Below are 15,084 nucleotides of genomic sequence, written 5' to 3' on the forward strand. Positions count from 1 at the left end.
ATGAGATCCGCTTTTCGGCCTTACTGAACTCCTCCCCAGACCATAACTGTTCCACCTTGATAAGGGTGCACTTCCTGAACATGATCCAACCGAATAAGATTTCCCGGTTCTCTCCATACCCTAAGCTTTCTCGAATCCAGATGAATTCCAAAGCGTGACTCATCCGTGAAGAGAACATTGGCCCATTGTTCATTCGACCACTGAACATGATCTTAACCCCACAAATATCGTACCTCTCGATTTCCTCGCATTAAGGGTTGAGCTCTCCAGGGGCGTCTGCTTCTTAAGTTGACCTCTGTTAATCTATTGCGAACAGTGTCAGGACTAATGGTTATATTATGTGTTTCCTGGAGAATTAAACTAAGCTCTGGTACTGTAAGAGTCGGTCGGCGTCGAGCATTTAATGGTAAAAAATGATCTTGCTGAGGGGTAGTAATGCGATGTCGCCCTGTGTGCCTTTCAGCAACATCACCACTTTCACGGTAGCGTGCACTTAATCGCGATATTACACTTTGCGTTGTATTTAATGCTCTAGCTACGTCGATTTCGCGCATTCCAGCTTCGAGCATACCCATGGCCCTTAGCATTTCGTCTCTGTTAAGATGTCTACGCTCCATAATGTCGTTTAATACTAAACAGAGTTATTTAAATGAAATACTGGCCAATTATCATAAAAACATAGCCAGTACAGGTTAAATTCGAACAATTGATGCTAGGTGCTTTTTATACATTTGACAAAAAATGCACAAACGCTTCTGCAAATATCCCAAATTTAGAAATAACTAGTGCGACTACTTCGTTTCAATCGAAGTAGAAAGAATCGGCCTACAAATATGTGGTTGTTTATTCAAAACATTTATTTTTAACTTTAATACAATGATATCCCTAGATTTTTCCGGTGTGTGTATTATATTATGTTGTGAAAAAGTGTTCTAAATATAAAGTTTTTGTGGTTTTAAAGTAGGAAAAAAATATTACAAAAAGGTAAGAAACAAAATTTGTTATAAAAGTTTTTGAAAATGTGTTTTATATAATTTTTTATATACAGGGTCTGGGCAATAGTGCGTCGGGCATCTGTAGCTCCTAGAATAAAAATCTCTGAAATTTTGTTTAAGTGCTAACCTAAAGTATGTACTATGAAAATATTTAACCTCTACAGGGTGGCTCAAAACAGTGTGAGTGGATCGGGATGATTTTTTTAAATGCAACACCCTGTATATTATTGCATTTTTGGCTTCCTTTCAGATCACTTCGTGTAATCCTAAGATATGAGTAGATATATATTTCGATAATTTCAGAGATATTAATAAATAAATAAAATATATATACAGGGTTGTTCACCACATACGACACGGAGTATTGTAGCTAAACGATTACATTTTTACAAATTGTAAGTTTTGGGTTCGTTGAAGGACTATTAGAGCTACAATTTAAAAATATTTTTACAAGATACAGAGTGTCCCAAATAAATAATAAATATGAAAGTTGTATTTTTTTAAATGGAACACCCTGTATATTATTGCATTTTTAGCTTCTACGATTAAAATAAAGGTAAATTTGATTAAGGCTTATTACACTTAAACCTTACCGTTTTTGAAATATTTTCAATTTTGTGAAATTGCAGTCAAAATTTTAAAACTTCATTTCTCCCAGGGTATCAAAGTTTTTAATACTAAATATTTACTGAAGTTTATTTATTGATCAGTTATTGTGTTGCAATAATAAAAATTATACTACCTCATACAGAGTGTCTAAAAATTTATTTTTAATAATTACTAGCTTTAAACGGCAATAAGTTGTTTAATTTAAATAGACCACCCTGTATATTTTATGAGAATCAGATGCACAATTTAATTGTCTATCAAATTGTATTATACCGTTTTTTACCTATCTCTTCAAGATTCCGTAGAAAATGCATTTTCTTGTAATTTAGAACTCATTTATCAATATACCCATGGAATACTGACTTTTTAGATTATTTTTAAAGATGTACCAAATTTTTAAAGAGTACAGATACTAATATTGTCGATATAGTTTTTTATTTCATTAAAAATTAAAAAGAAACTGTTTAAATATTTGTTAAAGAGGACCAATTAATATGATTCCAGTATTCAAACTACATTAATTGACTGTTTGCGTTGATTAATAATAATTACTCCAAATACTAAAAAACTGAATTTTGTATGTGTATTAGACAGTGTGGTAAAAAGTAACACCTTAAAAATGATATTTCATTTTTTGACAAATGCTTATTTATAACAACAGAGATATTTGTTTTCATAACTTATTATTATATTGATTTCTGATTCAAATCCACATTTATTTAGAATAATTTATTAACGAACATAATTAAGTATGTAATTAATTAGTATTTGGGCGGAAATAATGGTGGTATATGTAATTAATGGTATACTCTTTTATAAAGACTTAAATAGTTTTCTTTTTGCATACAAATGGGCTAGTAATATTATCATTTTGCTAAAAACGATAATATTACTAGCCTGTACATGTTGTACCTTTGTTGCTTTAAAAACAATCTAAAATGTCAATATTCCATGGGTATATTGATAAATGAGGTCTAAATTATAAGAAAATGTTATACGAAAACTTGAAGGGATAGGTAAAAAGTGGCGTAATACAATTCGATAAACGATTAAATTGTGCATCTGATTCTCCTAAAATATATAGGGCGTTCCATTTAAATTAAACAAGTTATTGCCGTTTAAAACTAGAAATAATTTAAAATAAATTTTTAGACACTCTGTATGAGGTAGTATTATTTTTATTATTACAACCCAATAACTGATCAATAAATAGACTTCAGTAAATATTTAGTATTAAAAACTTTGATACCCTTGGAGAAATGAAGCCTTAAAATTTCGACTGCAATTTCACAAAATTGAAAATATTTCAAAAACGGTAAGGTTTAAGTGTGATAAACTTTAATCAAATTTACCTTTATTTTAATCGTAGAAAGTAAAAATGTAATAATATACAGGGTGCTCTATTTAAAAAAATACAACTTTGATATTTTTTATTTATTTGGGACACTCTGTATCTTGTAAAAATATTTTTAAATTGTAGCTCTAATAGTCCTTCAACGAACCCAAAACTTACAATTTGTAAAAATCTAATCGTTTAGCTACAATACTCCGTCAAAGAGTAGATAAGACTCTACTCTTTGACTCCGTGTCGTATGTGGTGAACAACCCTGTATATCTGGTTGCCTAACATCAACAGCAATATATATAATTTCCTGCATTCCCCTACTACTTGCGGTACTGCCTCCACCGCAGGAAAAATCGTCGGTCACATAGACCAGAAACCTTCGCTATATACCCGTTCCGTCAGAACAGAACCGTCCATAGCTATGAACCGGTCGCGCACAGTACCATCGAACTAACCTGGGTACTTACCGTGAAATGTTTGCTAGTTTTTGACGTTTTCGGCTCAGTGTGCGCGAGTATTTTTGTTGTTTGGATTATTGTGCAATTATTCCAATATGGCGTTCGATAGCAGTACCAGCAGAGTACTGGGATTTGTTTGGATCTTTTTGGTTTCTTTGAAAACGGTAAGGAGTACAGAGAATTTAAAGAGACTTGAATAGGTAATAGTTTAAAAACTATAATAGTACGGGTGCTTATGAGAGGATTTTAGGGTTAATTTAAGCGGGTAGGATAAGGTATGGGGGGAAACATTGCACCTTGTTAAGTACCCTCAAGCATACAGGAATCAGCATACATACTATGTTTATTTCAAGAGTTAAATTTTTAAAATTAAAAGTTAAAACAAACTCATGGTGTTTTGGTGCGCCGTTGGAACGAAGGGCAAAATATATCTACAGTTCATACCAAAATAAATATTTCGTCACGTGTATGATACTTTTTATATAAAATTAATTATAAATATACAGGGTTATATTACAAAAATAATCTACAATGTCAATATTCCATGGGTATATTGATAAATAAGTGCTAAATTACAAGAAAATGCATTTTCTACGGAAACTTAAAGAGATAGGTAAAAAATGGTATAATATAATTTGATAGACAATTAAATTGTGCATCTGATTTTCGTAAAATATACAGGGTGTTCCATTTAAATTAAACAAGTTATTGCCGTTTGAAGCTAATAATTATTTAAAATAAATTTTTAGACACTCTGTATAAGGTAGTATTATTTTTATTATTGCAACACAATAACTGATCAATAAAGAAACTTCAGTAAATATTTAGTATTAAAAACTTTGATACCCTTGGAGAAATGAAGCCTTAAAATTTTTACTGCAATTTCACAAAATTGAAAATATTTCAAAAACGGTAAGGTTTAAGTATAATAAACCTTAATCAAATTTACCTTTATTTTAATCGTAGAAACTAAAAATGTAATAATATACAGGGTGTTCTATTTAAAAAAATACAACTTTGATATTTTTTACTTATTTGGGACACTCTGTATCCTGTAAAATTATTTTTAAATTGTACCTCTAATAGTCCTTCATCGAACCCAAAACTTACAATTTGTAAAAATCTCATCGTTTAGCTACAATACTCCGTGTCGTATGTGGTGAACAACCCTGTATATTAGTATAGATTTAGATATTTCGTTAAATATGCTTCTTTTTCAGTTTAATTAAAGCTAAATATTTTATTTAGTGATTTAGCAATAACTGCAGATGGTACTGAATTGGATAATAACTTCGGTACTTTCACCGTTTTACAGCAACAAGCGATAAAATGTTAAAAGGTCGACCGCGTATACAGGTTTAAATGCCTTTGTTGACTTTTTCAAATTCCTAAACAAGGTGGTTGAACAAATAAGACAGTACTTATATATTTTGAAATGACCAAAGAGCTTTTTGAAGAGATTTAAAATTTACTTTTTTATAATATTTTTAATATTCATGGTATTTTAAAGCCTAATACCGTATGATCGAATAAAAACGGCGTCCAGTTGGCTTGGAAATGACGATCGATGACATTTCCCATATAAATTTACATATGAAATGACAGCGATCTTCATTTCATAGCCATCGCTGACGCCGTTTTTATTCGATCATATGGTACTTTTGATTAAAGAAATAAAAAAATTCTCATCGATTACAATCCCCAGCCGTCTTTGATCGATTTTTTTTGATCGCACGGTATATATTACTGAAATAATACAAATACATTATTTCAGTAATATAATTTAATAATTTACCCGGTGCGTCTCAAAAGTGGTTCACCCGTATAATTTGAGATTAATAAATTTGATAAACGAGATTTGGTAATTTTGGTATGTTACTATATGACATAAATTAGGATTGATTGACGTACTTATTTGTTTTTGGTCACTTCCTGTTTCACCGGAAATGAGTAGAGTACTCCCTCGGTATATTTTTACTTTATTCGATAGAAAATGACGCTCTGAACAGAATGACAGATCATGTCAACTTTTGACATTTTTGCATATGGCTTATTTGAAATTGTAACATGCGGTTCATAACGACAACTTGACTCGAAATACCAAGTGTGTGGTACCAAATTATTGGTAAAAAAATGTATTTTCCAAATATGCCAATGAGCCACCTTTGTTCCATTTGAAAAAATTGAGATATGATTAAAAATTCGATTTGGCATCTTTTTTGAAATTTAAAAAACGATTTTTTAAGCGAAAATGTCAAAAATTGACATGCGATATGTCATTCTACTCAGAGTGTCATTTTTTATCGAATAAAGTAAAAATACACCGAGGGTGCCATTTAAAAATCAAAAGTTTGGGTCATTTCCGATGAAACAGGAAGTGGCCAAAATGAACTGAATACTTCAGTCAATCCTAATTTATATCTCATACTAACATACCAAATGTCGTTTTTTTATCTGAAGAAATAAAAAAGTTATAGGGGTGAACCACTTTTGAGACGTACCTTGTATACTACAATTTTTCAAATATTTATTAGATACTTAATTATTAATTACAATTAATTATTAATTTACAAATAATTGTTATATTATTTTTATTATTTTATTTCAAATTATCTTTGTTGTAGACAAAGAATGGATATTTAATTAATTATACATTTCTTAAAGAATAGTTTTTGAATGACTATTAATATGTATAAACGGGATATATTTTTATCATGAAAAAAAATTGCTAATGAATGAGTAAAATTACTTAAAAAAAATACTATTAATAAATATTACAAAGTTTGTCAAATATTTTCGAATATTCGTCATTAGGCAAACAAAATATTCACGAAACAGGTGTAAAATCAATAAATTATTTTTTTTTTTATAGTAAATTTACATAGATTTTTATTAAGTTAGCATAGAGTTGTTACATAATTCTGTTAATTATAGAAAAGGATAAAAAAACAAGATTGTGACTAATTATGATTATAACAGATACGAATTAAAGCGAGAAAAATACCAAGAGATTGCCTAAAGTCTATAAAATTAAAATAGAAATTGTTTGTTTAAGGATATTTAACAATAATTGGTTTAAATAAATAACAATTTGGACAATAAATCTGAAACAGGCGTAATAATTTCTATTTTTAAAGATTGGATTTTGTAATAATGATCTTAAATTATTTGTGATTTATTTTATATTATTTATAATATTTTCTAGATTATTTTTTAATTATTTTAATGCGTATCTATAATTTTTTGTGTTCCGTACCTCAAAAAAGGAAGACGGAGCCCTTTTAGGACCACTTTGCTGTCGTTTATGCCGCAAAAAACGATGTAAGTCTGTCCAACGAGAAGATCCTTGACAGTGATAGATGTGTCTGTCATTTTAATTTCAAAGTAGTTTCTTTTATTTTACAAAGAAATAAGTTGGTACAACTGGAACGCATAGCAGGAAATATTTAAAATTTGATTGACAAGATGACAAGTGATTACTTCAAAATATTGTGAAAAAAACTGTATAAAACTGAAAAAATGTAATCGAGGTATTTTATTTAATAAAACCGGTATGTGTTAATACAAAACAAACAAGAACAAGACACTACATACCAAAAAAAATATAAAAAAGTACTATTTTTTACTTTCAAGCTTTATGAAACTACCCGCATTTATGATTATATTTATCAATATAACTTATGTACAAATACAAATTTGTAATATTCCACAGGAATAAATAAAACAACATAGGTAAATAAAACAAACTATTTTATTAATAATAACACCTACCAAATTTTATACCTTAAAGGTTGATTAATTAACTTTAACCTTAATTTTTTTAAACCAGTACCTTTTGACATTATTTTTCTGCAGTACTAAAATCCATTATTTACCTATTGTGTGATGTCGATATTTTACAGCTACTCCAGTTTTTAGTATGTGTTTAGTTTGATCCTTCTATCATATACGAGATGCACTTATCTACGACGAGATGGTATACAAACTTTAACGATGGCAACTTCATTGGTGTATAAGACTTTCTGCCTGGGCAGCGAGTATTAACCATAAACTATGCTCTGGGTCTACAGTTAATTTTCACTCGATTTTTCCTCCACTTGACTTCAAAAGACACAAAACACACGTAATAATACGAATCAAAATGCATCATCTTCCAAAACGCAGGGTATTTAACAAAAGTTGACACAAAATTATAACCTATAATTTGGCAAGACTTTGACAAGCGCCAAAAATGACAAAAATCTAAAGGCGAGTTCATACGCATCGGCGTCCGTTTGTCGTTCATCGTTCCGTCAAACCAATAAAATTGAAATACGATCTGTCATTTTTGAAATAAACCAATAAAACTGGTTAAAAACAACAAGGCACGACGCATGACGGATTTATATTTAAACCTTTGAATAAGAAGACTAAGGAAGGAGCATAATGCTATCCATGTATTCATGCATGGTGGGCGGAAAAGCGCCATAAAAGCACTCTAGGGTGGGGATCCTTGACAGTTCTGTTTGACGATTCATTTGACACATTTGAATTTGATTTGAAATTTTGTGGATTTGTCAGTCTTTACGGAGCTTATTTTATGTTATTTATTATTTATTCTACTACTGATAGTTGTATAAAGGTAGTAAATCTAGATGGAAATTGTGGCAGCACTTAAATTAACAGTAACACCATCGCGATTTATCGAAAAAGACTCTAAAATAGTTGGTTGTGTAGCGTGCGGTAGATCTGGGCAAAAATTGAGTGAAATAATGGAACAACTTTTCGCTAGTAAGTGACTATATAATATACATACGTGTAGTAAACCGATCATTTATGAAATTCACTTAAATTAACTAAATTATATATTGTTCTTGCATTTTAGCTTTTATTTATTACTTGTCAAAGATTAGATGTCAAAGAATTTAGATACGTTAATTTGACTTACCTGCTTCAGTAGCGTATCGGATGTTTGTGGTAATAAATACTTATTATAACTTATCTGTTTTTATTAGAATTATATATTTTTATAACAATTTTAATAACTACCAACATTTATTCACAACGTAAAATAAAACAACAAATTATTGAGTCTACCCCACGTCTACCCTACATCATAGTTTTACATTTTTTAAATAAAATTAGAATGACACTGATAAACCGGAATTTAAGTCGGCCATATTTGGGGCCCATCGCGGTGTACCTAAGATTTTTGATATGCTCCTTCCTTAGTCTTCTTATTCAAAGATTTAAACCCATCCATAGATAACTTAAAAATTATTAGAAACTTTTTTTAGTAAAATAAATAGATTGGTATCATCTGTTTTTCTTCTGTCATCGTCTGTCGAAATCTTACCTGAGAAAAAAAACAGAGTACCTATACTTGCCAAGTACGGAAATATTGGCGTACTTGCGTGGTACTTGCCAAGTAGACTAGTCGTGAGAATCCGTCTTAACGTGTCCGACTCGCCGTTTTTTTCCTAAGGGCGGATTCTCATGACTCGTGTACTTCGCAAGTACACAACATTTTTTGTAAACAACAACAACTCAAGGTCGAATTCTATTTTCGGTCTATTGGAGATTTGATTTAGGGAAGTTCCACTCTATATCTGTCTCGAAATAAAATCATACACACTTTATTACCGACCCTGGTACAACTTAATCCAATCCTTTTGTCCTCTTTGTCCATCTTTTGTTCTGCAACGAGTGGACACGATTCTATTAAGCGACCGCATCGCGGCGTTGTCGTTATCTTGGAGGAAATTCTGCTCGGCCAGTAGAACGGAACACGTGTTCCCGACACGTGTTTCATATCTTAATAACCGGGCAAGATTTATATTCGATCCGCATGCGAACCCAATAGGAATGCGCTTGATCTACCTACGTGATAGTGCAAGCGAGGAAAATCTTGTAATGATATTAAGACGCTTAATCGAAATCAATAGTTTCTTCCTTGAGAACGCGATTCAAAGAATAAAAATAGTTAAAAATAATCGTTTGTTACTAAAGGAGAAAATGTTTGACGAAGAGTCCAAACCAGACCTTACAGATCTATTGTGTCCTCTTTTCTTGAGTTATACAGTCTCATACACTTTGACAAAAGCCACTATCTTAGACAGAACAGAAGTTATAGTTCTCCATCTCCAATATCAGTCGTACCCAAATTTATGGCACGAATGGTTGTGTGCTGAGACTCTCAGTGCTGAAGTGTTCTGGAGTTTCCCCATTTTCCCCACAGAATCTGCATTCACCGTTGTTTCTTATTGAGGAGACAGTGTCCTGTTAAAAACCCCGTGACAATCCGAAGATACACCCTGTATAAAAGGAAATTACTTAAATCAATCTTTGATTTTTCTCGGTCGTTAGTTTTGGTTACGTTTGCTCAGCAGTTAAAAGACAATAACATAATGTTGGAATAGGAACTTTTTGTTTTATTTTTATCTGTAGAATTACCCACCGAAGTTAGATACACAATTTTTTTGACACCCTGTATAAAAGGAAATTCTTTACGTTCCATCATAATTGATTCCAAAAAATAATAGTGACTTAGTTAATTTGCATTAAAAGTCGTACTGAGAACGAACATGACACCCATAATAGTACCGTGACTAATGCAATATGGTACTTGAATTTGTTTGGCGAGGATACAGCAGCGGTGACGTCACAAACTGTCTATCTTTGTATGCAGGACCACAGTTTGTTGTGGAAATGCTCAGAATTTTTATGTCTAACACTTTTGTATGTTGTAGTTTTCTGCATTGTGTAGCATTTTATTTAAATTACACATAATTTATATAAATGTACAGAATTATTTTATTTAAATAAATCAAGTTTAAGTCCTCGCACCGAGATGGCATTCTAAGTACTGCTATTGTCTTTTAATTTTTTTCTCCAAGTTTATTTCTGGCGAAATATTTCAGTCCGGTCGAAGTTTGTTGGTCACTTTATATCTGACGGTGTATATTTGCACTTCGTGCCTACCTTCCCTCGCCATATTGGTGGTAAAGGCTCAAACCGATAGAGCTATCGGGGGTTGTTGGCATTTTGCCAATTTGTTTGAGAAAACCCTCTGAGCAGAGGTAAGCCTTTTATTTTTAACGTAACGTTTCCTAATACTTCTTTTTTTTGACAGGGTTTTATTTTATGGTACGCATTTTGTTTTATGGTAGCATTTTCTGGTGCCATTTTGTTTTTTTGTACCTGACATTTGGGCCACGTTTTCTCCCTACATTTCACACCGGGAATAACGGAGGAATCTCCTGATTCCACAGCAGTTTAGGATCCTGTTTGTGTAGAGACGTTTTTATCACAATCCAGTTCCAGTAGCAGTTCACCACAACCAGCTTGTGACCAGAACGGATAAAAAAGGCCAGATCATTTCTTTTTATATAATTTAAATTCACTTGAATGCATTAAGCCCTTCAGGCATATTATATATTTGATTACTGTAGAGTCACTTTGAAATATTTTATTGATGTTATGCATATTTCTGATATCTACATAGTACGTTTTTTTTTAATATAAAGAGTCCCTATATTTTGGTACCAAGATCGCCAGACTTTTTGCGGAATAATTAATAAAATATTAATATTCAGAAGCGTGCAGATTTAACTACCATCTTGAGTGAACTATTTTGATACATACTATTTACCAACAAACATTTTCAAACATCAAATTTTTCATAGTCTTATTTTATTCTAATTAACATTTAATTATTAATTATACTTAGTTATTAGTTTATCTCAGCGTTTCATTTGTGTAATTCCTAAAATATGTAATAACTATATTCTGAGTTGATTTCTCAGTTCTCAACTTAGAAGTTTTCGAAAGTAAATGGAAAACTGAGTGGCGCCCAGTATATTATAAAGACGTAAGTATCACAATTTAATTTTCACTAGCTTACGACCCATTGCTCACCGGCGAACAGCTCCGTCGCATAGTATTAGTTGTTTTAATATTTTTTCCAAAAGAAAATTCTTATAAAAAAACATTCCATCTTTTTTTATAAGTTCTAATGCTACAATTGTTTATTTTTATTTGTACGTTAAATAACCAATTTAGAAATTCTAAATAGTTAAAACAAAGTAGGTAGTACTTTTTGATATTAACAACTGGAGATATTTCGATGGTTTTTACCTTGTGTGTGGGACAAATCGAATGAAAAATATTTAAAAAAAAAGATGCTGTACGACCCACTACAATTCGAGACCACTCTCACTTGGCCCTACCTTTTATGGTACCATCAGCTGAGCAATCTGCATCTTACGGGTTTCCGCCGAACCATCCGCATGGGTGTGTTTAATGTTATAAGCCCACGAATTTTACGTAACGAACAACCATAATAACGCTGTTATGTTCGTAATGTGGTATATTTATTGGTATTCTGTCTGAATCTCTTTCATATTTATTATGCGTAACACTGGAAAGTCAATAATAACACTAGTCATCAAAAGGTCTACGACAAAATCCTACTTACGATGGACTAATCACTAGTCATGCAGAATGCAAGAAAATCGTCAAAATCTACCAAATCATCTGCTTGGTGAGCTTGTAGACGCTAAGAGGAAACCGGGTGGCCAACTGAAAAGGTACAAGGACATTTTCCTCGAAAACTTAAAGGGAATTAACATGCAGAAATCTAAAGATCAACCTCAGAATTATCGACCCATAGCCCTTCTTAGTTGTACCTATAAGCTCCTAGAACGACTTATTTTCAATAGAATAAAGGATAGTATCTTAGACCATATTCCAGTTGAACATGCAGGTTTCATTCCTAAACGCAGTTGCTGTGACCAAGTCCTAGCACTTACATCTCACATTGAAGGAAATTTCCAACTTAAGCTTAAAACCTTCATAGCTTTTGTCGATTTAACAGCCGCTTACGACACAGTCTGGAGAGATGGTATGGTTTATAAATTACTTAAAGCACTTCCTTGTCAAACTATAGCTCGAGTTATCAACAACATGCTAAGTAACCGATATATCCAAGTATTTCAGGGAGAGAGCACAAGTAAACCTAAAAAACTTAACAACGGCTTACCCCAAGGCTCCGTTCTCGCCCCTCTCTTATTCAACTTATACATCTCTGACCTACCAGATACGCAATCTAGAAAATTTTGTTTTACGAGACGATATAGCCATAGCAACGGAATATGAATCGCTATATCAAACCCAAGAAACGCTTACAAAGGATCTCGCATCCTTGAATGCCTATTTTATAAAATGGAGACTTCAACCCAATGCAAATAAGACAGAAGTGGCTACCTTCCATCTTAATAACAAGCTGGCGAATACTGAAATAAGCGTCCAGTTTGGTAGCACCACTCTGAGTAATAACAAATATCCAAAATATCTGGGGATTACTCTAGACCGTACACTCTCATTTCGAAGAAAACACCTAGAAAATGTTGCTGGGAAAATCAGAACACGAAACAACATTATACAAAAACTTTGTGGTACTTCGTGGGGTGCAAAAGCAACAATACTTCGGATCTCCGCCCTTGGTCTGGTATTCAGTGTGGCAGAGTATTGTGCACCCCTGTGGTTGAATAGCCACCACACAAATCTCGTAGACAGACAGCTGAACAACACCATGCGGCTGATTACAGGGACAATCAGATGCACACCTAGTTACTGGCTTCCAGTTCTGAGTAACATCCTACCTCCAAATCTACGCAGAAACGAGGCTCTTCTTAGAGAATTTGATAAAATAATAGCTACCCCAACGCTACCTGTTCATGAAACACTTCCTGCTTTACAGGTGAATAGACTTAAGTCGAGGAATCCACCTTTGCGAACAGCTGAACAACTAAAAAGCAGTACTACAATTCTCGAGAACAGTGGCTTCAGTTATGGAGAGAAATGGCCGATGCGCACCTATATTCCTGGTTCAAACATAACTATTGCCAGACACCGGGTACCGATCTAAACCGGAAAACATGGTCAACTTTGAATTGGATACGCTCTGGCCATGGAAGATGTGCGGATTCCTTTTATAAGTGGGGAAAAATACCTTCCCCAGAATGTGATTGCGGATCCCCTTACCAAACCATCCATCACATAACTAGAGAGTGCAACCTACGCGCTTATGGTGAAGACTGGAGGGACTTTCTGGAGGCTTCTCCATCAGCTTTGGAATGGATAGGGCATCTAGATGTTAATATATAGTGTTCATAAATAGGTTTTTTATATTGTCTTTTTATATTATACTTGTTTTTTTTTTATATTTACATTGTAATGTTTTCATTTACATTGTAGTTTATTTTATGTCTATGTTTAAGTGTCTGGTTTTCTTGCATGTATATGAGCCATACGATAAATAAATAAACATGCAGAATGAGTGGGACAGCTCACAGTAGAACTTAATGGAGAATTGTAAACTTAGTTAACAGCGACAACCAAAAAGAAAAAAAGCAACTAAGCAATGAGATTTTTGAATGTCCGAAGTGCGAAAGAGAGATAACATCACGTATCGGGCATTTCAGTCACTGAAAATCTCATGAAAGAAAACGCCTTGCGTGACCATCTTGTGATGCGTGTCAAATACTCGTCAGCGAGTAATGGCTGTATGTATGTAAAAAAGGTATTTTGATAAAAAGCGCTACGAGTAATCGTTCTCAAGATATTCGCGAACGAAGACCGCCGCGCACAATAAGTAACGAAGTTCCACGTCAAGCCCAAGTCTTCCAACCTGTACACAAAACAAAGATTATAAAGCAACGATACTAAGTACCAAAGTAACGAGTAACTAAAGTAACTAAAGTAACGAGTCCAAAGTAACGAGTCCTATTACCAAAAGTAACTAGTAGGTACGAGTCCATAAAAGTAACTAAAGTTTACATCACTAATATCAAACATGTTTATTTTTTGTCAATTTTTATATGTATTCATTATTTCTATTCTAAATATTTTGAGAACAGTTATAAAAAGATGTTTCTTAGCAAAAAAAATTTGTATTCTAAAAATCTTCTTAACTTCCTTTATAATTTGTTTCAAATAGCACATAAAAATACCATAGTTGTTATTGTTAATATCATGAAGCCTTTACTGAATACCTACTATTTTAAGAAATGGATCTAAAAGTTTACACATCTTATTAGGGGCATCTGTAACTCCATACATAGTTAATATCTTTACGTCATAAACGTATATAAGTTCACAACAATTTAATGGCATCAGTGTTTAGAATATATTGCTCAACATCTGTGACAAGGTTGATAATTTGCATATTGGTATGGTATGGTAGGTAGATAGTAACATTTTAATCAAATAAACATAATATACGTGATTACATTGTACCATAATACTGAATTTTGTATAATATTTAGATGATATTTTTGATATAGTTTTAAACTACACACACCGGAAAAGTCTAGGGATATTACAATTTTATCCAGCCATCGTCAGTAATTTTATTATTTGCATTTCTGATATAATAAAATTAAAATAAACCAATAGTTTAGAGGACGTATTGGAAATAAAAATGCGAAATCATTACACACTCAAAAATGCGAAATCATTACACGCTCAAAAAAATACACACATTTTTTTTATTCTAAACTGTGAATTAAAAAAAAAGATAAAACCATTTTTACTTAATGAAGGGTATGGCCTCCTCTACTGTTCATTACAGCCCTACATCGTCTCTCCATGCTTCTGATCAGGTTGTCGATCTCTTCTTGATGTACAGCCTGATGTC

At 32.4% G+C, this 15,084-nt stretch overlaps 1 protein-coding gene across 1 annotated transcript in view; it reads left to right on the top strand.

Annotated features, from left to right (window-relative positions):
* The first annotated feature begins 3,312 nt into the window (after nt 1-3,312).
* LOC115886620 overlaps nt 3,313-15,084 on the top strand; it is a 37,308-nt gene continuing 25,536 nt past the window's right edge. Inside the window, exon 1 of the mRNA XM_030905862.1 lies at nt 3,313-3,571. Coding sequence (XP_030761722.1) covers nt 3,503-3,571 — 69 coding nt within the window. The 5' untranslated portion in view covers nt 3,313-3,502. The remainder of the gene's footprint in view (nt 3,572-15,084) is intronic.

Source organism: Sitophilus oryzae, unplaced genomic scaffold (assembly GCF_002938485.1).
Source record: "Sitophilus oryzae breed Bouriz unplaced genomic scaffold, Soryzae_2.0 scaffold_494_pilon_pilon, whole genome shotgun sequence".
Lineage (NCBI taxonomy): Eukaryota > Metazoa > Arthropoda > Insecta > Coleoptera > Curculionidae > Sitophilus > Sitophilus oryzae.